This window comes from Anomaloglossus baeobatrachus, chromosome 2 (assembly GCF_048569485.1).
Source record: "Anomaloglossus baeobatrachus isolate aAnoBae1 chromosome 2, aAnoBae1.hap1, whole genome shotgun sequence".
In the NCBI taxonomy this organism is placed as follows: domain Eukaryota; kingdom Metazoa; phylum Chordata; class Amphibia; order Anura; family Aromobatidae; genus Anomaloglossus; species Anomaloglossus baeobatrachus.
In genome coordinates, this window is record NC_134354.1 from 781116571 (window position 1) to 781141478 (window position 24908).

General features: G+C 52.7%; 2 protein-coding genes across 2 annotated transcripts in view; one reads left to right on the forward strand and one right to left on the reverse strand.

The window, feature by feature from the left end:
• The window catches only part of LOC142290039 (uncharacterized), a 218899-nt gene that overhangs the window by 176563 nt on the left and 17428 nt on the right, over positions 1–24908 (forward strand). Inside the window, exons 29-30 of the mRNA XM_075333986.1 lie at positions 4630–4738; positions 5372–5471. Coding sequence (XP_075190101.1) covers positions 4630–4738; positions 5372–5471 — 209 coding nt within the window. The remainder of the gene's footprint in view (positions 1–4629; positions 4739–5371; positions 5472–24908) is intronic.
• Positions 1–24908, reverse strand: part of EMSY (EMSY transcriptional repressor, BRCA2 interacting) — a 287649-nt gene that overhangs the window by 37229 nt on the left and 225512 nt on the right. The gene's annotated exons all lie outside the window — the stretch shown is intronic.

Below are 24908 nucleotides of genomic sequence, written 5' to 3' on the forward strand. Positions count from 1 at the left end.
TGTACTGGACCTCAATCCGCCTGTATCAGGGGAGTATCCCCCTCTGGCAGAAAGGCATCAGTATACCTTAAAGAGAACAAGGAGTGTGTTCCTTAACCACTCCAGTTTTCAGCCCACTGGACCAAGCCCATAGCCTGTCCTGACAGACGCTCACAAAGCGTGGTTCTGATGACTGTTTCCCCCTTCCACCACAGGTGGTCAAGGAGTGGGCTCATTCACCAAGGGTGGTCCCTCCGGTGTCTAGTATTTCAGCCCGGATAGTTGTATCAGTGGCTGACGGCACCTCTCTAAGGATCCCACTGTACATTAATTCTGTACTGGACCTCAATCCGCCAGTATCAGAGGAGTAACCCTCTCTGGCAAAAAGGCACCAGTTTACCTTGCCTAAGAGAACAAGGAGTGTGTTCCTTAACCACTCCAGTTTTCAGGCCACTGTGACCAAGCCCAGGGTCTGCTCTGGCAAACTCTTCCCAAAGCGTGGTTCTGATGGCAGTTTTCCCTTTCCACCAGAGGTGGTCAAGGAGTGGGCTCATTCACCAAAGGTGGTCCAGTCCGGACCGTTGTATCAGTGGCTGATGGCTCCTCACTTACGGCTTTGCTGTCCGCCAGGTTGTCCTTCTGGCCAAATCTGTATGGAGGCGGCAGGGGCCTCGTTCTCCCCAGCTCTTGCAGCAGTGCGGCTTCAAAGCCATCTCTGCTTCTCTGGAGGAGATGCATTCCCTCACAGGGACTCTTTGCCCGAAATGGTTTCCCTAACTTCCAGACTTCAGTCTTTTCATCCTATGCCATGTCTGCCATGCTGGAGACTCTCACCGCACTGCGGTGGCCTTGGCTAATTTACTCGCTATCCGCAAGCTCCTGTGGCTTCGGAAGTGGAGGGCGGATGCTTCTAAAGAAGTTCCTTGCTGGGCTCCCTTTTGCTGGGACCAGACTATTCGGGAACAACTGGATGAAATTATTAAGGAAGCTCTTGGCGGAAAGAGTTCTTCCATGTAACAAACCTAAACCAGGAAACCTGTCCAGGGCAGGAATCAGTCGAGGTTTCGTTCTTTTCGTTCCTCCATCTGATCGTTCTCTAAGCCCTCGGCCTCGTCCACTAGCTCAGCCAAGGATCGTAGACCCAAATGGCGCACGAGAAGACCGCAGGAGATGCTGCCACTAAGTCAGCCTCCTCCTGGCTTTCTGGCCTCGCCAGCAACGTCCTTGGTCGGTGGCAGGCTCTCCCACTTTGGCGACGTATAGTTTTAACACGTCTCCGATCAGTGGGTGCGAGATACCATCTCCCACGGCTACAGGATAGAATTCTATCCAGCCCGCCAAACAGATTTTTTCTGCAACTCCCCCCCTGCTCCAAGGCCGCCGCCTTCTCACAGGCTGTGGCATTCTTGCAGGCCACTGGAGTAATTGTGCCGGTTCCCGACTGGGAACGGTTCTGAGATTTCTGCTTAAATCTATTCCTAGTACCCGAAGAGGGCGATGCCTTCCGACCTGGATCTCAAGCTTCTCAAGCATGTTCAGGTGCGGCATTTTCGCATGGAGTCTCTGTGATCAATCAATGACCCAAGGAGATTCCCTAGCATCCATCGACATCAGAGATGCCTATCTGCATGTGCCAATCGCAGTCTCACACCAGCGTTGGCTACGTTTTGCAATCAGAGTGGTCCAATTCGTGGCTCTTCCCTTGGGGGTTAGCCACGGCCCCTCGGGTATTCTCAAGGTCGGGGCAGCTGTGATTGCGGTCCTGCACCTCTAGGGGTTGGCAGTGATCCTTTTGTCCTGGACAGCTTTCTAGTGTGGGCTTCATCCAGTGCAAACTGTTAGCGGAGTGCCTCGCTCACTCTCGCCACTCTAACCAATTCGGGTGGCTTGTCATTCTGTCCAAGCCCACTCTGACTTCGACCCAGAAGTTCATATTCCCAGGGACGCAATTCGAGACTCTGTCGGCACTTGTGAACCTGCCCTTAGTCAAACAGCAGTCCCTCCGCTGGCGGTCGACGTCGTTCCATCAGGCACCTAATACAGGTGCTGGATCAGATGGTGGTGTCAATGGAAGCGATTCCCTTGCCCAGTTCCATCTGCGTCCTCTGCGGCTGGATATTTTCCGCTGTTGGAACAAGCGGGCTTCCTCCTTCCACGGGGTGGTGGCTTCGCCACAGACCAGGGGCTAGTTTCAGTGGTGGCTTCGGCCCCTCTGTCTCAGAGACGCTCCTTCCTGGCTCCGTCCCGGGTGATCCTCCCCAAGATGCTAGTCTATCCGGCTGGGGAGCAGTATATCTCCACTATGGAGCGCAGGGCACTTGGACTCTGTCCGAATCAACCCTCTGGATCAATGTGCTGGAAATCAGAGCTGTGTTTCTAGCTCTCTAAGCCTTTCACCATCTGTTGGCGGCCAGGCACATTCGAGCCCAGTCAGACAACGCTACAGCGTTTGCCTACATCAACCTCCAGGGCGGGACACTCAGCCGCCTGGCAATGTTGGAGGTTCATCGCATTCTTCAGTGGACTGAGGACTCCTAGTCCACCATATCCGCAGTCCACATCCCAGACGTGGAAAACTGGGAGGCAGATTGTCTCAGCCGTCAAACCATGGCTCCACGATCCTCAGGTTTTTGCGGCAGACGCACTGGTTCAAGTTTGGTCCCAGCTTCGTCTGTCTTACGTGTTTCACCCTCTAGTTCTTGCCCAGAGTCCTGCGCAAGATCAGAAAGGAGGGCCGTCGGGTCATTCTCATTACTCCAGACTGACCCAGGCAAGCTTGGTACCCTGACCTGCTCCGTCTGTCCGTAGAGGTGCCATGGCATCTCCCGGACTGTCCAGACCTTCTCTCACGAGGTCCGTCTTTCCGCCAGAACCTGCTCAGATTGACGGCGTGGCTTTTGAGTCCTGGATCTTGACGACTTCTGGTATCCCTCCTGAAGTCCTCTCCACTATGACTCGAGCTCGGAAGTATCCTTTGGCCTTTTGGCCTTGCCGACCCTCCTGTCCCTTCTACAGTCCGGTCTGCAGCTAGGACTATCCCTCAATTCCCTTAAGGGACAGGTCTCGGCTCTGTCAGTGTTGTGCCAGCGGCGTATCGCCCGGCTGGCCCAGGTGCGCTCCTTCATGCAGGGCGCATCTCACATCATTCCGCCTTACCGGCGGCCCTTGGAGCCCTGGGACCTTAATTCGGTCCTCACGGCTTCAGGAAACCCCCCTTTGAGCCTCTTAGGGAAGTTTTCTTTGTTTAGTCTTTCACAGAAAGTGGTCTTTCTAGTGGCCATAACTTCGCTCAAGAGAGTCTCTGTTTTGGCTGCACTCTCTTCGGAGTCCTCCCTTCATCAAGACAAGGTGGTTCTCCGTCCGACTCCGGATTTTCTCCCTAAGGTGGTTGCTGCTTCCACCTTAACCGGGGCATTTTCCCTGCCTTCCTTTTGTCCGGCTCCTGTTCATCGCTTTGAAAGGGCGTTGCATACTCTGCATCTGGTGCGGGTGCTCCGGATCTATGTGTCTCGCACCGCTGTTCTTAGGCGGTGCACCTCTCTTTTGTGCTGACCGCTGGTCAGCGTACGGGCCTCTCGGCATTTAAGCCGACCCTGGCTCGTTGGTTTAGGTCGGCCATTTCCGATACCTACCAGTGTACTCAGTGCCTCTCCCGCCGGGGATCAAGGCACACTTGACCAGAGCTGTCGGTGCCTCTTAGGCTTTCAGGCCCAGGCTACGGCTCAGCAGGTCTGTCAGACTGCCACTTGGACCAGTCTGCACACTTTTTCAAAGCACTACCAAGTGCATGCTCTTGCTTCGGCAGATGCGAGCTTGGGCAGACGCATCCTTCAGGCGGCTGTCGCCCATTTGTGAAGTGAGGTTTCGCCTACTTCTCAGTTTTTCTGTTTATTCCCACCCATGGACTGCTTTAGAACGTCCCATGGTTTGGGTCTCCCATAAGGAACGAAGAAAAAGAGAATTTTGTTACTTACCGTAAATTCTTTTTCTTATAGTTCCGACATGGGAGACCCAGCACCCTGCCTGTTGCCTATTGGCAGGTTTCTTGTTCCGTGTGTTATCACCGGCTGTTGTTGTAGACAGAGGTTCCGGTTGTTCCGGGTTTTGCTCTATCTCTACTTGTGGGTGGATGTCCTCCTTCAGCTTTTGCACTAAACTGGCTAGGACTGGCTACCAGGGGGTGTATATGCTAGGAGGGAGGAGCTACACGTTTGAGTGTAGTACTTTGTGTGTCCTCCGGAGGCAGAAGCTATACACCCACGGTTTGGGTCTCCCATGTCGGAACTATAAGAAAAAGAATTTACGGTAAGTAACAAAATTCTCTTTATTCTTTTATATATATATATATATATATATATATATATATATATATATAATATATATATATAGTGTATGTATGTGTGTGTGTGTGTGAGTAATCTGATTTATATATATGTAATCTAATATATATATGTAATCTAATATATATATGTAATCTTATATATATATATATATATTCTAATAGATTATATATATATATATATATATATATATATATATATATATATATATATATATATATATATATATATATATATATATATATAATCTAATATATATAGATATATATAAATTTTTTTATTTTTTTTTTTTATTGTATTTTTTTTACAGAACTGGTCTCTTTTGATGGAGGACAGCTGAAGAAAGTGGTTGAGGTTCGAGTGTGCACTCCTGAAGATCGCAGACTGTCTGAGATAGAAATGCACCAGCGCACCATACGGTAACCAGCTCATGTAGTAGCTTGAGATTGTGTCGGTCAGTAGGGGCTATATCCTACCCACAAGGGCAGGGCTATACACCCTGCTTAATTTATTCTTACATTGGCAGGAGGAGCAACAGAGGGACAGCACAGTACAGAGAGATAAGAATACATGCTCCAGAATTGTAGTTATCTGGAGAGGCCAAAAAGACGCTAAAGCTGAAATGTCTGGAGAGCTGCTGGGTTTCTCCAACATGGTAACTTGTCACTTATCCACAGGATAGGTGAGTGCAGATTTCTGGGGGTCGCACCACTGGGATCTTGCTGATCCCCAGAAAGGGGCACTAAAGCGTCCTTTTTGTATGGAGAAATGTCCGAATTAGTGCACCACTGCTCTGTTTATTCTCAGTGGAGATGGGAGCGTACACCATAGTCACTGGATGGAGCAGAGGTGCGTTTATGCAGCTGCCGCTTCATCCGAGGGTAGTGGGACCCCCAGTGATCAGCAAGTATTGCCCATAATGTGAAAAGGTGACAATTTGCTAAATTTGGGCAACCCCTTTTAGGAATCCTGAAGCATATGACAGGAGTAAAACATTCATGACATGTGTAGGACTTCATATGATTTTTATATTCTGTATTTGTCCCCTTCAGACTTTACAATCGGCTCGATGAGGTCAAAACCCGGAGAGAAGAGAAGATGCGGCAGGAGACGTACGCGAAGAACCGGGAGAAGGCCAAAGAGTTCAAGAAGGTGAGGGCTTTATTAGGGAGAATTTACACAGCTCTGATTTGTGGAATCCCTCTTTATGGGAGTATTTATTCCTGTATTAGACATTTATGTCATAGCAAAGTATAGGAATAAATATCTGCCCTCTCCAAAATTGGGGTCCCTGTTCCACCTGATGGAATGGTCACAAGTGTTCAGCCTCTACTGTTTTGTACAAGAAAATGGGGAGAACAGAGCTTCACGTGTGCACGTCCATGTCTTTATTCATCCTCTTGGGGGTGGTGGCCGCCTCCATAGGTATAACTTTCAAATATAGCACACAATGAATGGCGTCATTCAAAAGTACAACTCTCCCTGCAAAAAAACAAGTTCCTGGAATAAAAAGAGGAAAAACAAAGGCATAAAAATGAGAAATCAACCAGCCCTTCACCCTGGGACGATTTTCCGTTTTGTTTTGGGTTGGTTCTTTTTGGTTTTTGTTTTTTTTTGGTTTTTTTTTTTGCTCACCTTTTTCCGAGAGCTGTAACTTTGTTATTTTTCCATCAATCTTGCCATATGAGGGCTTGTTTTTTTGTGGGACAAGTTGTACTTTTAAATGAAACCATGCGTTTCACCATATAGTGTACTGGAAAACAGCAAAAAAAATTCCAAGTGCAGAAAGACTGCCAAAAAAAAGTGCGACTGCACAATTGTTTTTGGGATATTTTATTCACAGTGTTCACTATATGGTAAAACTGATGTGTGGGTGTAATGTCTCAGGCCGGTGTGAGTTCATAGACACTAAATATGTGGAGGTTTACTTTTATCTAAGGGGTTAAAACAAATTCACAAGCTTATCCAAAAAAAGTGGCGCACTTTTTGCGCCATTTTCCAATACCCGTTCTCATTTTTCGGGATCTGGGGCTCAATTATAGCTTATTTTTTTGTGTCACGAGCTGACGTTTTTAACGGTACCATTTTCTTCGTCGCTCCATTGGGAGACCCAGACGATTGGGTGTATAGCACTGCCTCCGGAGGCCACACAAAGCATTACACTAAAAAGTGTAAGGCCCCTCCCCTTCTGGGTATACACCCCCCGTGGGATCACGGGCTGCTCAGTTTTCAAGCTTTGTGCGAAGGAGGTCAGACATCCACGCATAGCTCCACTGTTTTTAGTCAGCAGCAGCTGCTGACTATGTCGGTTGGAAGAAAAGTGGGCCCATATGGGGCCCCCAGCATGCTCCCTTCTCACCCCACTTTTGTCGGGTGTTTGTTAAGGTTGAGGTACCCATTGCGGGTACGGAGGCTGGAGCCCACATGCTGTTTTCCTTCCCCATCCCCCTGAGGGCTCTGAGGGAAGTGGGATCTTACCGGTCTCCAGGCACTGAGACCGGGCTCCATCCACAGACCCAGAGAACCTGCTGGATATGGAGCTGAGTATCGTCAGGGACAGGGCCCTGCTACATTAAGGTACTCTGTGTCCCCGGGCGAGCGCGCACACACACACCAACATTGCTGGGAGTGTTTGTGCGCCGGGGGCAACAGCGCGGAGCGCTCATGCTATTATTCACTGCAGCTTTGCTGAGTGAATTTATGTGTTGGGAACTGCCGCGCCGGCCGCTGCTGAGTGTTTTTTACACTGTGGCGCGGCTGGGACTTGTGGTGCGCCGGGGACTTCCGCGCTGGCCGTGCACAAGGACGGCCGCGCTTATTACTCGAGTCCCCGGCTTTGCGGCCTAGTTTTCGTTTCGTTCCCGCCCCCAGCCCTGCCAGTCAGGGGAGAGGCGGGACGCTGTACAGACAGTCAGCGCCGAGGGCTGGAGTCTGCTTTGCATTCTCCAGCCCCCTCACTGGACACAGTGGGAAGCCAGTTTCCCGCTCTTGTCTGGGGCACGCCCACGGCCCGCCCCTCTTCACAGGACGCCGGCAGCCATTACTGCACGCAGTGCGAGCTGGGGAACGGAGACAAGCTCTGGGCAACCAGTCACAGGGCTCTGGCGACCACACACCCGCGTTATAGGCGGGCGGTAAGCAGCACCTGAAGTGCTGACCCCACTAAATACCGAAGTGTCCATTTGTATTTTATGCCTGTATGCTATACACTGCACTGTAGGTCGCTATTTTTGGCTATATGCCCTCCTAGATGGCGAGATAACAGCAGCAAAAAAGCAAGGGTGCTAAGGCACAGGCTTTCTATGCTGCTTGTACTGCATGTGCTGAAGTGTTCATTTGTACTTATGCTTGTATGCTATACATTGCACTGTACGGTCGCTATTCTTGGCTATATACTATCCTAGATGGCTGGACAACAGCAGCAAAAAAGCAAGGGTGCCAAGGCACAGGCTTTCTATGCTACTTGTATTGCATGTGCTGAAGTGTTCATTTGTACTTATGCTTGTATGCTATACATTGCACTGTACGGTCGCTACTCTTGGCTATATTCTCCTGGATGGCTGGACAACAGCAGCAAAAAAGCAAGGGTGCCAAGGCACAGGCTTTCTATGCTGCTTGTATTGCATGTGCTGAAGTGTTCATTTGTACTTATGCTTGTATGCTATACATTGCACTGTACGGTCGCTATTCTTGGCTATAGTCTCCTAGATAGCTAGAATACAGCAGCAAAAATGCAACAGAGGCTTTCTATGCTGTTTTTACTGCACGTGATACTGTTCCACCGGCAGGTTACACTGACCCCATTGTGGGCAATGCTACCCTGTAGCACTGGGTCAGCCGGGGTCTCTACTAGAGGTGGCCAAAGGAACCACCTGTGAACCCTGTCCAGGGACAGGGACGGAGTTGCAGTTTCGGCTGATAGATTGTCCTGGGATAGAGACCTTGCAGTCCAGACAGGCCATGGGCAATCTTGATTAAGCTACCGGGCCACCCTCATTTGGAACATAATCAGTGCTCCGGGGGGGGGTCTCAGGCATTCCAGGGTGAAGGCTCTGACACGGACACAGTCCCAGACAGCCTAAGCGAGCTCGCTGGGTGCGGCACTTGGCTTCATCACTGGAGGGCTCTCTGTATGATGAGGCAGACGTAGCTGATCAGGGCTTTGATCCTGACACCGCTCTCATTCCGGATACACCGGATGGTGACGCCATAGTGAATGATCTTATAGCGTCCATCAATGGAATGTTGGATATTTCTCCCTCAGCTCCCCCAGTGGAGGAGTCAGCTTCACAGCAGGAGAAATCCTTTTTCAGTATCTCATGCGTATATTGAGTACTTTTCTGGCCACGCTGACTTCAGAGAAGCAGTTCAGAAACACCACGCTTACCAGATAAGCGTTTCTCCAAACGTATTGAGGATACACGTTATCCCTTTCCCCCTGACGGGGTCAAGCGCTAGACCCAGGGTCCAAAGGTGGATCCCCCAACCTCCAGGCTTGCGGCTAGATCCATAGTTGCAGTGGAGATGGGACTTCACTTAAAGATGCCATTGACAGACAGATGGACCTCTGGTTGAAATCTGTCTGTGAAGCTATCAGCGGGTCGGTTGCTCCGGCATTCGCAGCCGTATGGGCACTCTAAGCTTTTCAGCTGGTCTTGCGCAGCTGGTCTTGAGCACATGTACATCTGTGCCGCAGGTGGTGTCCTTACCCTCGCAATGTCTGCATTGCGACTTACCCTATTAATGCTGTCCTGGAGGGACAGTCGAGGTTTCGGTCCTTCCCAGGCTCGGGCAGGTCCCAATTGTCCTCGTCCAAAAGGGCTCAAAAGGCTCAGAGGGGCTCAGATTCCGGTCGGGCTCAATCACGCCCAAGGAAGGCAGCCGGAGGAACCGCTACCGAGGCGGTCTCCTCATGACTTTCAACTCTCTCTCTCCGCATCCGCGGTTGGTGGCAGACTCTCCCGCTTGGCGACATTTAGCTGTCACAGGTCACAGACCGGTGGGTGAGAGACATTGGGTCTCCAGTGTACAGGATAGAGTTCTGTTCTCGTCCTCCGGCTCGATTCTTCAGAACTCTGCCACCCCCCCCCCCCCCCACCCCCCGAGAAGGAGTGGTAATCCCTGTTCCTCTTCAGGAACAAGACACGGTTTTTCCTCCAATCTGATTGGGGTGCCAAAAAAGGATGGCTCTTTCCGTTCCGTTCTGGACCTAAAACTGCTCACCAAGCACGTGAAGGCCAGACGGTTCCGGGTGAAACCCTCCGCTCCGTCATTGCCTCAATATCTCAAGGAGATTTCCTAGCATCAATAGACATCAGGATGCTTATCCCCACGTGCCGATTGCTCCAGAGCACCAGCGTTTGCCACGTTTCGTTATTGAAGACGAGTATCTTCAGTTCGTAGCCCTGCCCTTTGGTCTGGCGACAGCCCTACGGGTTTTCACCAAGTTCAGGGCAGCAGTGGGAGCAGTCCGGCACTCTCAGGGTCACTCTGTGATCCTTACTGGGACGATCCACTGGTCAAGGCACCCTCTCAAGAGGCATGCCAACACAGCCTGAACGTGGCGCTGGAGACTCTCCAGAGTTTCGGGTGGATCATCAACTTTTCAAGGTTAAATCGGGCACCGACCCAATCGCGGACATATCGGGGCAGGGAGTTTCACACTCCCTCAGCGATAGTGAAGCTTCCGCTGGACAAGCAGCGTTCACTACAGACGGGGGTGCAGTCTCTCCTTCAAGGCCAGTCACACCCCTTAGGACGCCTCATGCAGAGGCAGTCACTTTCGCGCAGTTTTCATCTGCGTCCACTTCAATAGGACATGCTTTGCCAATGGGTTGGGGAGTCGACGTCCCTAGACAGGAACGTCCCCCTTCTCAGACGGTCAAGGACTCTCTTCAGAGGAGTCCATCCTTCAGATCAATGTTCTGGAAATCTGGGCAGTGTATCTTGCCCTGCAAGCCGTCCAGCAGTGGCTGGAAGGAAAACAGATCCGAATTCAGTCGGACAATTCCACAGCGGTGGCATACATCACCCACCAAGCCGGAACACGCATCGCCAAGCCTACCAGGCGATCCGGCGGATTCTGATGGGGGTGGAAGACAGAGCATCCACCATATCTGCAGTTCACATCCCGGGCGTAGAAAATTGGGAAGCAGACTTCCTCAGTCGCCAGGGCATTGACGCAGGGGAATGGCCTCTGCACCCAGAAGGGTGTCAGGAAAGCTGTAGCCGCTGGGGGATGCCGGACGTCGACCTAATGGCGTCTCGGCACAACAACAAGGTCCCGATTTTTCATGGCGCGGTCTCACGAGCAAAGAGCTCTGGCGGCAGGCGCCTTAGTTCAGGAGTGGTCGCAGTTACAGCTACCCTATGTGTTTCCACCTCTGGCACTGTTGCCCAGAGTGCTACGCAAGCTCCGCTCCGATTGCCGCCGCGCCATCCTCGCCGTCCCAGACTGGCCGAGGAGGTCGTGGTTCCCGGATCTGTGGCGTCTCACGGTCGGCCGACCGTGGGCACTACCAGACCGACCAGACTTACTGTCCCAAGGGCCGTTTTTCCATCGGAATTCTGCGGCCCTGAACCTGACTGTGTGGCCATTGAGTCCTGGATCCTAGCGTCTTCAGGATTATCCCAAGGGGTCGTTGCCACCATGAGACAGGCTAGGAAGTCCACTTCTGCTAAGATCTACCACAGAACGTGGAAGATTTCTTTTTTATCCTGGTGCTCTGCACAAGGAGTATCCCCCTGGCCATTCGCGTTCCCTGTCTTTCTTACCTTCCTGCAATCTGGGTTGGAAAAGGGCTTGTCGCTCGGCTCCCTTAAAGGGCACGTCTCGGCACTATCCGTGTTTTTTCAGAAGCGTCTAGCACGACTTTCTCAGGTGCGCACGTTCCTGCAGGGGGTTTGTCATATCGTCCCTCCGTAAAGGCGGCCGTTAGATCCGGGGGATCTAAACAAGGTCCTTGTTGCTCTCCAGAAGCCGCCCTTCGAGCCTCTGAGGGATGTTTCACTTTCTCGACTCTCACAGAAAGTGGCCTTTCTGGTAGCGGTCACGTCTCTTCGGAGAGTGTCTGAACTAGCAGCGCTGTCATCCAAGGCTCCCTTCCTGGTGTTCCACCAGGACAAGGTAGGGCTCCGCCCCATTCAGGAGTTTCTCACTAAGGTGGTATCCTCTTTTCATCTTCATCAGGATATCTCCTTGCCTTCCTTTTATCCGCATCCAGTTCATCGGTATGAAAAGGATTTACATTTGTTAGATCTGGTGAGAGCACTCAGAATCTGCATTTCCCGCACGGCGCCCCTGCGCCGCTCGGATGCACTCTTTGTCCTTGTCGCTGGTAAGCGCAAAGGGTCGCAGGCTTCCAAAGCCACCCTGGCTCGATGGATCAAAGAACCAATTCTTGAAGCCTACCGTGTTGCTGGGCTTCCGGTTCCATCAGGGCTGAAGGCCCACTCAACCAGAGCCGTGGGTGCGTCCTGGGCATTACGACACCAGGCTACGGCTCAACGGGTGTGCCAGGCAGCTACCTGGTCGAGTCTGCACACTTTCACCAAACATTATCAGGTGCATACCTATGCTTCGGCGGACGCCAGCCTAGGTAGAAGAGTCCTGCAGGCGGCAGTTGCCTCCCCGTAGGGGAGGGCTGTCTTTGCAGCTCTAACATGAGGTATTTCTTTACCCACCCAGGGACAGCTTTTGGACGTCCCAATCGTCTGGGTCTCCCAATGGAGCGACGAAGAAGAAGGGAATTTTGTTACTTACCGTAAATTCCTTTTCTTCTAGCTCCTATTGGGAGACCCAGCACCCGCCCTGTTGTCCTTCGGGATTTTTGGTTGTTTTTCGGGTACACATGTTGTTCATGTTGAATGGTTTTCAGTTCTCCGATGTTACTTCGGAGTGAATTTGTTTAAACCAGTTATTGGCTTTCCTCCTTCTTGCTTTAGCACTAAAACTGAGTAGCCCGTGATCCCACGGGGGGTGTATACCCAGAAGGGGAGGGGCCTTACACTTTTTAGTGTAATGCTTTGTGTGGCCTCCGGAGGCAGTGCTATACACCCAATCGTCTGGGTCTCCCAATAGGAGCTAGAAGAAAAGGAATTTACGGTAAGTAACAAAATTCCCTTCTTTGTGCAGATGCTACGTTTTGATCACTGGTTATTGAATTTTGCGCAAAATTTACGGCAACAAAAAAAAACCATAATTTTGTCGTTTAGAATTTTTTTTTTTTTTTGCCACTACGCCGTTTACCGATCAGATTAATTGATTTTATATTTCTTTGTCGCTCCATTGGGAGACCCAGACAATTGGGTGTATAGCTTCTGCCTCCGGAGGCCACACAAAGTATTACACTTTAAAAAGTGTAACCCCTCCCCTCTGCCTATACACCCTCCCGTGCATCACGGGCTCCTCAGTTTTATGCTTTGTGTTGAAGGAGGCACACATTCACTCAAGCTCCCATTTTAGTCAGCAGCAGCTGCTGATTGTATCGGATGGAAGAAAAGAGGGCCCCTAACAGGGCCCCCGGCATGCTCCCTTCTCACCCCACTAATGTCGGCGGTGCTGTTAAGGTTGAGGTACCCATTGCGGGTACAAAGGCTGGAGCCACATGCCGTTTTCCTTCCCCATCCCTTAGAGGCTCTGGGAGAAGTGGGATCCTAGCCGGTCACCATTCACTGGGACCGGGCTCCCTCCGCAGCCCCTGGGGGAATCTGCCGGACAGGAGACTTGGTATCATCAGGGACAAGGCCCTGCATCTAAAGGTACTCTGTGTCCCCTTGGGGACGGTGCATGGAGCGCCTGTGTAACAGACGCTGCAGCGGCTGCTGTTTTTTTGTGACGACCGGGACTACCGCGCCGACCGCGCCTGTTTGCCGGCCGCGTTATTAACTTTAGTCCCCGGCTTCATGCGGCCTAGTACCATAACTCCCGCCCCCGGGCCTGCCAGTCAGGGGTAAGGGCGGGACGGTCGACTGGACGTCGGCAGTGAGGGCTGGAGCATACTTAGGTGTTCTCCTCCCCCCTCACTGATCACTGTGGGGCACCAGATTCCCGCACTTTATTAGTTGCCGCCCACGGCTCCCTCCTCCCCTGAGAGCTCCGGCAGCCATTTTTACAATCACTTCTGCTGGTGGAGGATTTCAGAACGAGCTCTGCAGCTCTGGGAGGCCCAAGGCAGGGAATCTGGTGGACACACAACCGCTTTGGGCGGTCGGTAAGCCACACCGGTTACCCGGTGCTGGTCCCCCCGGGGTGCCGAAGTGTGTATATATATGTATGTATATTTATTTGTATACATTTTCTCTGTTCGGCCGCATTGTTTTGCTTTTGGCTATATACCCTCAGTGATCACTCTCCGAGGAGACAACAGCATGTCGTCCGCAAAGAGCAAGGGTGCCAAGACACAGGGTTATTTTGCAACCTGTACCTCTTTGTGCGGCTATGTTACCTGCGGGTTCCACCTACCCTCACTGTGAGCAATGCTCGGCCCCTGTTGCACTCGCTCAGCCGGAGCCTCGGGCACTGGTGGGACCCTCGGCTCAGGTAGAACCCCCGGCTTCCACTGTCCAGGTGGCAGGGACAGAGTTTGCAGTTTTGGCTGAGAAACTTTCTGAGTCGCTTTCACAATCCATGGCTCAGTCTATGGACAGATGGTCTGCTAAGATACTAGAAGCCTTGCAGTCCAGACCGGTAACACAGGCCCAGGGCACTGTCAGTTCATCGCCCCCAGGCCCCCCTCGGTCGGCGCAGCAAAGTGCTCCTGGGGTGACACCTAGGTCCCACGGTGAGGACTCCGACATGGACCGCAGTCCCAGACCGGCTAAGCGGGCTCGCTGGGAACCTTCCTCAACTTCATCACGCTGCTCAGGGTCTCAGCATGAGGACTCTCTGGAGGATGAAGCGGAGGTCGCAACTCAGGGCTCTGACCCTGACGTTGCTCTCAATCTTGATACACCTGAAGGGGACGCCATAGTAAATGATCTTATAGCGTCCATCAACCAGGTGCTAGAACTTTCTCCTCCAACTCCACCTATAGAGGAGTCGGCTTCACAGCAGGAGAAACACCAGTTTAGGTTTCCCAAACGTACGCGGAGTGCGTTTTTCGATCACTCTAACTTCAGAGATGCTGTCCAGAAGCACCGAGCATTTCCGGACAAGCGCTTTACTAAGCGCCTTAATGACACACGTTACCCCTTCCCCCCTGACGTAGTTAAGGGTTGGGCTCAGTGTCCCAAGGTGGATCCTCCAGTCTCTAGACTGGCGGCTAGATCCGTAGTATCAGTGGCAGATGGTTCATCGCTCAAGGATGCCACTGACAGGCAAATAGAGCTCCTGATGAAATCCATCTATGAAGCCATAGGCGCGTCTTTTGCTCCGGCATTCGCAGCCGTGTGGGCACTCCAAGCTATCTCAGCTTGTCTGTCTGAGATTAATGCGGTCACACGTACCTCTACTCCGCAGGTTGTGTCTTTGACTTCTCAGGCGTCGGCTTTTTCGTCCTACGCCATGAACGCCGTCCTGGACTCTGCGAGCCGTACAGCGGTAGCATCCGCCAATTCGGTGGCAGTCCGCAGGGCCATGTGGCTACGCGAATGGAAGGCAGACTCTGCTTCCAAGAAGTTCTTAACCGGTTTGCCATTTTCTGGCGACCGTTTGTTTGGCGAGCAATTGGACGAAATTATTAAACAATCCAAGGGAAAGGACTCGTCCTTACCCCAGTCCAAACCAAACAGACCTCAGCAACGAAAGATACAACCGAGGTTTCGGTCCTTTCGGCCCTCAGCCAGGTCCCATTCCTCCACGCCCAACAGGTCAGAGAAGGGCCAGAGGAACTCTTCCGCATGGCGGTCTAAGTCACGTCCTAAAAAGACCGCCGGAGGAACCGCCCCCAAGGCGGCCTCCTCATGACTTTCGGCCTCCCCAAACCGCATCCTCGGTCGGTGGCAGGCTCTCCCGCTTTTGCGACGCCTGGTGGCCACATGTCCAAGACCGATGGGTGAGAGACATTCTGTCTCACGGTTACAGGATAGAGCTCAGTTCTCGTCCTCCGACTCGTTTCTTCAGAACATCTCCGCCCCCCGAGCGAGCCGAGTACTTTTTCAGGCGGTGAACACTCTGAAGGCAGAAGGAGTGGTGATTCCCGTTCCCCTTCAAGAATGTGGTCGCGGTTTTTACTCCAACTTGTTCGTGGTGCCAAAAAAGGACGGATCATTCCGTCCCGTTCTGGACCTCAAACTGCTCAACAGACACGTGAGAACCAGACGGTTCCGAATGGAATCTCTCCGCTCAGTCATCGCCTCGATGTCCCAAGGAGACTTCCTAGCATCAATCGACATCAGGGATGCTTATCTCCATGTGCCGATTGCACCAGAGCATCAACGCTTCCTGCGTTTCGCCATCGGAGACTAACACCTTCAGTTCGTGGCACTGCCGTTCGGCCTGGCGACAGCCCCACGGGTCTTCACCAAGGTCATGGCAGCAGTGGTGGCGGTCCTACACTCTCAGGGCCACTCGGTGATCCCTTACTTAGACGATCTTCTAGTCAAGGCACCCTCCCGGGTGGCATGCCAACACAGCCTGACCATTGCTCTGGAGACTCTCCAGAGGTTCGGGTGGATTATCAATTTCCCAAAGTCAAAATTGACACCGACCCAATCGCTGACTTACCTCGGGATGGAGTTTCATACTCTCTCAGCGATAGTGAAGCTACCGCTGGACAAACAGCGTTCACTACAGACAGGGGTGCACTCTCTCCTTCGAGCCCAGTCACACCCCTTGAGGCGCCTCATGCACTTCCTAGGGAAGATGGTGGCAGCAATGGAGGCAGTTCCCTTTGCGCAGTTTCATCTGCGTCCACTTCAATGGGACATTCTCCGCAAATGGGACAGGAGGTCGACGTCCCTAGACAGGAACGTCTCCCTTTCACGGGCAGCCAAAACCTCTCTTCAGTGGTGGCTTCTTCCCACTTCTTTGTCGAAGGGAAAATCCTTCCTGCCCCCATCCTGGGCTGTGGTCACGACGGACGCGAGTCTGTCAGGGTGGGGAGCGGTCTTCCTCCACCACAGGGCTCAGAGAACCTGGACTCCGACAGAGTCCTCCCTTCAGATCAATGTTCTGGAGATAAGGGCAGTGTTTCTAGCCTTAAAGGCGTTCCAGCGGTGGCTGGAGGGCAGGCAGATACGAATACAGTCGGACAACGCCACGGCGGTTGCGTACATCAACCACCAGGGCGGCACACGCAGTCGTCAAGCCTTCCAAGAAGTTCGGCGGATTCTGCTGTGGGTGGAAGCCACAGCCTCCACCATCTCCGCAGTTCACATCCCGGGCGTAGAAAACTGGGAAGCAGACTTTCTCAGTCGCCAGGGCATGGACGCAGGGGAATGGTCTCTTCACCCGGACGTGTTTCAAGAGATCTGTTGCCGCTGGGGAACGCCGGACGTCGACCTAATGGCGTCTCGGCACAACAACAAAGTCCCGGCATTCATGGCACGGTCTCAAGATCACAGAGCTCTGGCGGCAGACGCATTCGTTCAGGATTGGTCGCAGTTTCGACTGCCTTATGTATTTCCTCCTCTGGCACTGCTGCCCAGAGTGTTACGCAAGATCAGGTCCGACTGCCGCCGCGCCATCCTCATCGCTCCAGACTGGCCGAGGAGGTCGTGGTACCCGGATCTGTGGCACCTCACGGTGGGTCAACCGTGGGCACTCCCAGACCGACCAGACTTGCTGTCTCAAGGGCCATTTCTTTGTCGCTCCTAATTGGGAGACCCAGACAATTGGGTGTATAGCTTCTGCCTCCGGAGGCCACACAAAGTATTACACTTAAAAGTGTAAGGCCCCTCCCCTTCTGGCTATACACCCCCCCGTGGGATCACGGGTTCCTCAGTTTTATGCTTTGTGCGAAGGAGGTCAGACATCCACGCATAGCTCCACTGTTTAGTCAGCAGCAGCTGCTGACTATGTCGGATGGAAGAAAAGAGGGCCCATACGAGGGCCCCCAGCATGCTCCCTTCTCACCCCACTTTCTGTCGGCGGTGTTTGTTAAGGTTGAGGTACCCATTGCGGGTACGGCGGCTGGAGCCCACATGCTGATTCCTTCCCCATCCCCATTAGGGCTCTGGGTGAAGTGGGACTTTCCCGGTCTCCAGGCACTGAGACCGTGCTCCATTCACAGCCCCTCTGCAGGATTTGGAGCGGAGTTTCCTCAGGGACAGGGCCCTGCTTCATCAAGGTACTCCGTGTCCCCGTGCATACCGCACGCACACTACAGCATTGCTGGGTGTGTTAGTGCGCCGGGGTTAACAGCGCGGCTGCGCTTGTGCCATTCCTCACTGCAGCTCCGCTGAGTGAGCAGACTTAGTACGAACGGCCGAGCCGACCGCTGGGGTCAGCGTTCACTGCGACGCGGCTGGGATTTGTGGTGCGCCGGGGACTTCCGCGCTGGCCGTGCATATATGACGGCCGCGCTTATTACTACAGTCCCCGGCTTTTGCGGCCTAGTTCGTTTCGTTCCCGCCCCCACACCTGCCAGTCAGGGGGAGGGCGGGACGCTGTACAGAGCATCAGCGCTGAGGGCTGGAGTCTGCTTTACATACTCCAGCCCCCACACTAGGCACAGAGGGACGCAGTTTCCCGCACTTTTGTTTGTGGCACGCCCACGGTCCGCCCCTCTTCACTGAACGCCGGCAGCCATTCCTGTCTGCACGCTGAGCTGCAGAGGGGAGACGGGGAGACCCAGACACGGGATTCTGCGACCTCACACCCGCTTTTCAGCGGGCGGTAAGCAGCCCTCAGGGGCTCACCCCCACTTGTGCCGTAGTGTACTTTGTATTTTGTGCTTGCAATACATTGCACTGTACGGTCGCTGGTGATTTTCTGCTATATACCCTCCTAGATTACTCAAGGAGACAACAGCATGTCGTCCGCAAAAAACAACGGTGCCAGGGCACAGACTTTATATGCTGCTTGTACCGCATGTGGGGCTGCTCTACCGGCTGGTTCCACTGACCCCCATTGTGTGCAGTGCTCGGCCCCTGTGGCAATTGCTCGGCCGGGGCCTCTGCTGGACGTGACCCAGGGAGAACCACCTGTGAATGCTGTCCAGGTGACAGGGACGGAGTTTGCAGCTTTTGCTGACAGATTGTCTATGACTATGTCTAAAATTCTTGAAACATTGCAGTCTAGACCAGTAACTCAGACCATGGGCACTGTTGAATCATTGCCCCCTAGTCCCCCTCAGCTGGAACACTTCGGAGCACCGGGGGTGTCACATGCACCCCAGGGTGACGGCTCTGACACGGACGACAGTCCCAGACAGCCTAAGCGGGCTCGCTATGAGCGGCCCTCTACTTCCTCACACTGGTCAGGGTCCCAGCGGGACGACTCTATGGGTGATGAGGCGGATGTAACTGATCAGGATGCTGATCCTGGGACCGCTCTCAATCTGGATACACCGGATGGTGACGCCATAGTGAATGATCTTATAGCGTCCATCAATAAGATGTTAGATATTTCTCCACCAGCTCCTCTTGCTGAGGAGTCTGCTTCACAGCAGGAGAAATTCCATTTCAGGTATCCCAAGCGTAAATTAAGCACTTTTCTGGACCACTCTGACTTTAGAGACGCAATCCAGAAACACCACGCTTATCCAGATAAGCGTTTCTCTAAACGGCTTAAAGATACACGCTATCCTTTTCCCCCTGACGTGGTCAAGGGCTGGACACAGTGCCCCAAGGTGGACCCTCCAATCTCCAGGCTTGCAGCTAGATCTTTAGTTGCAGTGGAAGATGGGGCGGCACTTAAAGATGCCACTGACAGGCAGATGGAGCTCTGGTTGAAATCCATCTATGAAGCTATTGGAGCGTCGTTGGCGCCAGCATTCGCAGCCGTATGGGCACTCCAAGCTATTTCAGCTGGGCTTACACAGGTCGACACGGTCACACGTACATCTGCTCCGCAGGTGGCACCATTGACCTCTCAAATGTCTGCATTCGCGTCCTACGCGATTAATGCTGTCCTAGACTCTACGAGCTGTATGGCGGTGGCGTCAGCCAACTCCGTGGTTTTACGCAGAGCCCTGTGGTTGAGAGAATGGAAGGCAGATTCTGCTTCCAAGAAGTGCTTAACCAGTTTGCCTTTTTCTCGGGACAGATTGTTTGGTGAGCGTTTGGATGAAATCATTAAACACTCCAAGGGTAAGGATTCATCCTTACCTCAACCCAGACAAAACAAGCCCCAACAGAGGAGGGGACAGTCTGGTTTTCGCTCCTTTCGAGGCTCAGGCAGGTCCCAATTCTCCTCGTCCAAAAGGACTCAAAAGGATCAGAGGGGCTCAGATTCTTGGCGGACTCAATCACGCCCAAAAAAGACAGCCGGAAGAACCGTTACCAAGACGGCTTCCTCATGACTTTCAGTCTCCTCTCTCCACATCCTCGGTCGGTGGCAGGCTCTCCCGCTTTGGCGACATTTGGCTGTCACAGGTCACAGACCGTTGGGTGAGAGACATTCTGTCTCACGGGTACAGGATAGAGTTCAACTCTCGTCCTCCAACTCGCTTCTTCAGAACTTCTCCACCGCCCGACCGAGCCGATGCTCTGCTGCAAGCGGTGTCCGCTCTAAAGGCGGAAGGAGTGGTGACTTCCGTTCCTCTTCAGGAACAAGGTCACGGTTTTTACTCCAATTTGTTTGTGGTGCCAAAGAAGGACGGGTCGTTCCGTCCCGTCCTGGATCTAAAACTGCTCAACAAACACGTAAAAACCAGGAGGTTCCGGATGGAATCTCTCCGCTCCGTTATCGCCTCAATGTCTCAAGGAGATTTCCTAGCATCAATAGACATCAAGGATGCTTATCTCCACGTGCCGATTGCGCCAGAGCATCAGCGTTTTCTACGCTTCGTTATAGGAAGCGAACACCTGCAGTTCGTAGCTCTGCCTTTCGGGCTGGCGACAGCCCCTCGGGTCTTCACCAAGGTCATGGCAGCAGTAGTAGCAGTCCTGCACTCGCGAGGTCACTCTGTGATCCCGTATTTGGACGATCTACTTATCAAGGCACCCTCTCAAGAGGCATGCCAACACAGCCTGAACGTGGCACTGAAGACTCTCCAGAGTTTCGGGTGGATTATCAACTTTTCAAAGTCAAATCTAACCCCGACCCAATCACTAACATATCTTGGCATGGAGTTTCATACTCTCTCAGCGATAGTGAAACTTCCACTGGACAAACAGTGCTCGCTTCAGACAGGGGTGCAATCTCTCCTTCAGGGCCAGTCGCACCCCTTGAGGCGCCTCATGCACTTCCTAGGAAAGATGGTAGCAGCAATAGAAGCAGTCCCGTTCGCGCAGTTTCATCCGCGTCCACTACAATGGGACATTCTCCGCCAATGGGACGGGAAGTCGACGTCCCTCGACAGGGATGTCTCCCTTTCTCAGACAGCCAAGGACTCTCTCAGGTGGTGTCTTCTTCCCACCTCATTGTCAAAAGGAAAGTCGTTCCTACCCCCATCCTGGGCAGTGGTTACGACAGATGCGAGCCTATCAGGGTGGGGAGCAGTGTTTCTCCACCACAGGGCTCAAGGTACGTGGACTCGGAAAGAGTCCACCCTTCAGATCAATGTTCTGGAAATCAGAGCAGTCTATCTTGCCCTACAAGCCTTCCAACAGTGGCTGGAAGGCAAACAGATCCGAATTCAATCGGACAACTCCACAGCGGTGGCATACATCAACCACCAAGGGGGAACACGCAGTCGGCAAGCCTTCCGGGAAGTCAGGCGGATTCTGACGTGGGTGGAAGACACGGCATCCACCATATCCGCAGTTCACATACCAGGCGTGGAAAACTGGGAAGCAGACTTTCTCAGTCGCCAGGGCATGGACGCAGGGGAATGGTCCCTTCACCCGGAAGTGTTTCAGGAGATCTGTCGCCGCTGGGGGATGCCGGACGTCGACCTGATGGCGTCACGGCACAACAACAAGGTCCCGGTTTTCATGGCACGGTCTCACGATCACCGAGCTCTGGCGGCAGACGCCTTAGTTCAAGATTGGTCGCAATTCCAGCTACCTTACGTGTTCCCACCTCTGGCATTATTGCCCAGAGTGCTCCGCAAAATCAGGTCCGACTGCCGCCGCGCCATTCTCGTCGCTCCAGACTGGCCAAGGAGGTCGTGGTACCCGGATCTGTGGCGCCTCACGGTAGGCCAACCGTGGGCGCTACCAGACCGTCCAGACTTGCTGTCGCAAGGGCCGTTTTTCCATCTGAATTCTGCGGCCCTGAACCTGACTGTGTGGCCATTGAATCCTGGATCCTAGCGGCCTCAGGTTTATCTCATCAGGTGGTTGCCACCATGAGACAGGCTAGGAAACCATCCTCCGCCAAGATTTACCACAGGACGTGGAAGATATTCCTATCTTGGTGCTCTGCTCAGGGAGTTTCTCCCTGGCCATTTGCATTGCCTATTTTTCTTTCCTTCCTGCAGTCTGGGTTGGAAAAAGGTTTGTCGCTCGGCTCCCTTAAAGGTCAAGTCTCCGCGCTATCTGTATTTTTTCAGAAACGCCTGGCGCGACTTCCTCAGGTACGCACGTTCCTGCAAGGGGTTTGTCATATCGTCCCCCCTTACAAGCGGCCGTTGGAGCCCTGGGATCTGAACAAGGTTCTAATTGCCCTCCAGAAGCCACCTTTCGAGCCTATGAAGGAGGTTTCCCTTTCTCGTCTTTCACAGAAAGTGGCCTTTCTAGTGGCGGTCACGTCTCTTCGGAGAGTGTCCGAGCTGGCGGCGTTATCTTGCAGATCTCCCTTCCTGGTGTTTCACCAGGACAAGGTAGTTCTGCGTCCAATTCCAGAATTTCTTCCCACGGTGGTATCTTCCTTTCATCTCAATCAAGATATCACTTTACCGTCTTTGTGTCCGCATCCAGTTCACCAGTTTGAAAAGGGTTTGCATTTATTGGATCTGGTGAGAGCACTCAGGATCTACATTTCCCGTACGGCGCCTCTGCGTCGCTCGGATGCACTCTTTGTCCTTGTCGCTGGTCAGCGTAAAGGGTCGCAAGCTTCCAAATCCACCCTTGCGCGGTGGATCAAGGAACCAATTCTTCACACCTACCGTTCTGCTAGGCTTCCGATTCCATCAGGACTGAAGGCCCATTCTACCAGAGCCGTGGGTGCGTCCTGGGCATTACGGCACCAGGCTACGGCTCAGCAGGTGTGCCAGGCGGCTACCTGGTCGAGTCTGCACACTTTTACCAAGCATTATCAGGTGCATACCTACGCTTCGGCGGATGCCGGCCTAGGTAGACAAGTCCTGCAGGCGGCGGTGGCCCACCTGTAGGAAAAGGCTGCTTGACGGCCCTATCACGAGGTATTCCTTTACCCACCCAGGGACTGCTTTTGGACGTCCCAATTGTCTGGGTCTCCCAATTAGGAGCGACAAAGAAGAAGGGAATTTTGTTTACTTACCGTAAATTCCTTTTCTTCTAGCTCCAATTGGGAGACCCAGCACCCGCCCTGTTTTCTTAGGGAGTTTGTTTTTTCGGGTGCACATGTTGTTCATGTTGAACAGTTCAGTTCTCCGATGTTGTTCCTCGGATTGAATTTGTCTTTAAAACAGTTATTGGCTTTCCTCCTTCTTGCTTTTGCACTAAAACTGAGGAACCCGTAATCCCACGGGGGGGTGTATAGCCAGAAGGGGAGGGGCCTTACACTTTTAAGTGTAATACTTTGTGTGGCCTCCGGAGGCAGAAGCTATACACCCAATTGTCTGGGTCTCCCAATTGGAGCTAGAAGAAAAGGAATTTACGGTAAGTAAACAAAATTCCCTTCTTTTCCATCTGAATTCTGCGGCCCTCAACCTGACTGTGTGGCCATTGAGTCCTGGCTCCTAGCGTCCTCAGGGTTATCTCAAGATGTCATTGCCACTATGAGACAGGCCAGGAAACCAACGTCCGCCAAGATCTACCACAGGACTTGGAGGATCTTCTTATCCTGGTGCTCTGATCAGGGTTTTACTCCCTGGCCGTTTGCCTTGCCCACTTTTCTTTCTTTCCTTCAATCCGGAATGGACAAGGGTTTGTCTCTCGGCTCTCTCAAGGGACAAGTATCGGCGCTTTCCGTGTTTTTTCAAAAGCGTCTAGCCAGGCTTCCGCAGGTCCGCACGTTCCTGCAGGGGGTTTGCCACAGTCCCACCTTACAAGCGTCCGCTAGAACCCTGGGATCTTAACAGGGTGCTAACGGCTCTTCAGAAACCACCTTTCGAGCCGATGCGGGATGTCTCTCTATCACGCCTTTCGCAGAAGGTGGCCTTCCTAGTGGCAGTCACTTCACTTCGGAGAGTGTCTGAGCTAGCAGCACTGTCATGCAAAGCCCCCTTCCTGGTGTTTCACCAGGATAAGGTGGTTCTGCGTCCGGTCCCGGAATTTCTCCCTAAGGTGGTATCCCCTTTTCATCTCAATCAGGATATCTCCTTACCTTCTTTTTGCCCTCATCCAGTTCACCAATGTGAAAAGGATTTGCACTTGTTAGATCTCGTGAGAGCACTCAGGCTCTACATTTCTCGCACGGCGCCCCTGCGCCGTTCTGATGCGCTCTTTGTCCTTGTCGCTGGCCAGCGTAAGGGGTCGCAGGCTTCCAAGTCAACCTTGGCTCGGTGGATCAAGGAACCGATTCTTGAAGCTTACCGTTCGTCTGGGCTTCCGATTCCTTCAGGGCTGAAAGCTCATTCTACCAGAGCCGTAGGTGCGTCCTGGGCATTGCGGCACCAGGCTACGGCTCAGCAGGTGTGTCAGGCGGCTACCTGGTCGAGTCTGCACACTTTCACGAAACACTATCAGGTGCATGCCTATGCTTCGGCAGATGCCAGTCTAGGTAGGCGAGTCCTTCAGGCGGCGGTTGCCCACCTGTAAGAGGGGGCCGTTTTTCGGCTCTTTTTATCGAGGTATTCTTTTACCCACCCAGGGACTGCTTTTGGACGTCCCAATTGTCTGGGTCTCCCAATGGAGCGACAAAGAAGAAGGGAATTTTGTTTACTTACCGTAAATTCCTTTTCTTCTAGCTCCTATTGGGAGACCCAGCACCCGCCCCTGTTCCCTTCGGGCTGTTGTTATTTTGTGTACACATGTTGTTCATGTTGAATTGTTCTTTTGGTTCATGGTTTCAGTTCTCCGAACATCCTTCGGATTGAATTTACCTTAGACCAATTTATAAGTTTCCTCCTTCCTGCTTTGGCACCAAAACTGATGGGCCCGTGATGCACGGGAGGGTGTATAGGCAGAGGGGAGGGGGTTACACTTTTTAAAGTGTAATACTTTGTGTGGCCTCTGGAGGCAGAAGCTATACACCCAATTGTCTGGGTCTCCCAATAGGAGCTAGAAGAAAAGGAATTTACGGTAAGTAAACAAAATTCCCTCCTTTCATCCTACGCCATGAATGCAGTCCTGGACTCTGCGAGCCGTACAGCGGTAGCGTCCGCCAATTCAGTGGCAGTCCGCAGGGCCATGTGGCTACGCAAATGGAAGACAGACTCTGCTTCCAAGAAGTTCTTAACCGGTTTGCCATTTTCTGGCGACCGTTTGTTTGGCGAGCGATTGGATGAAATTATTAAG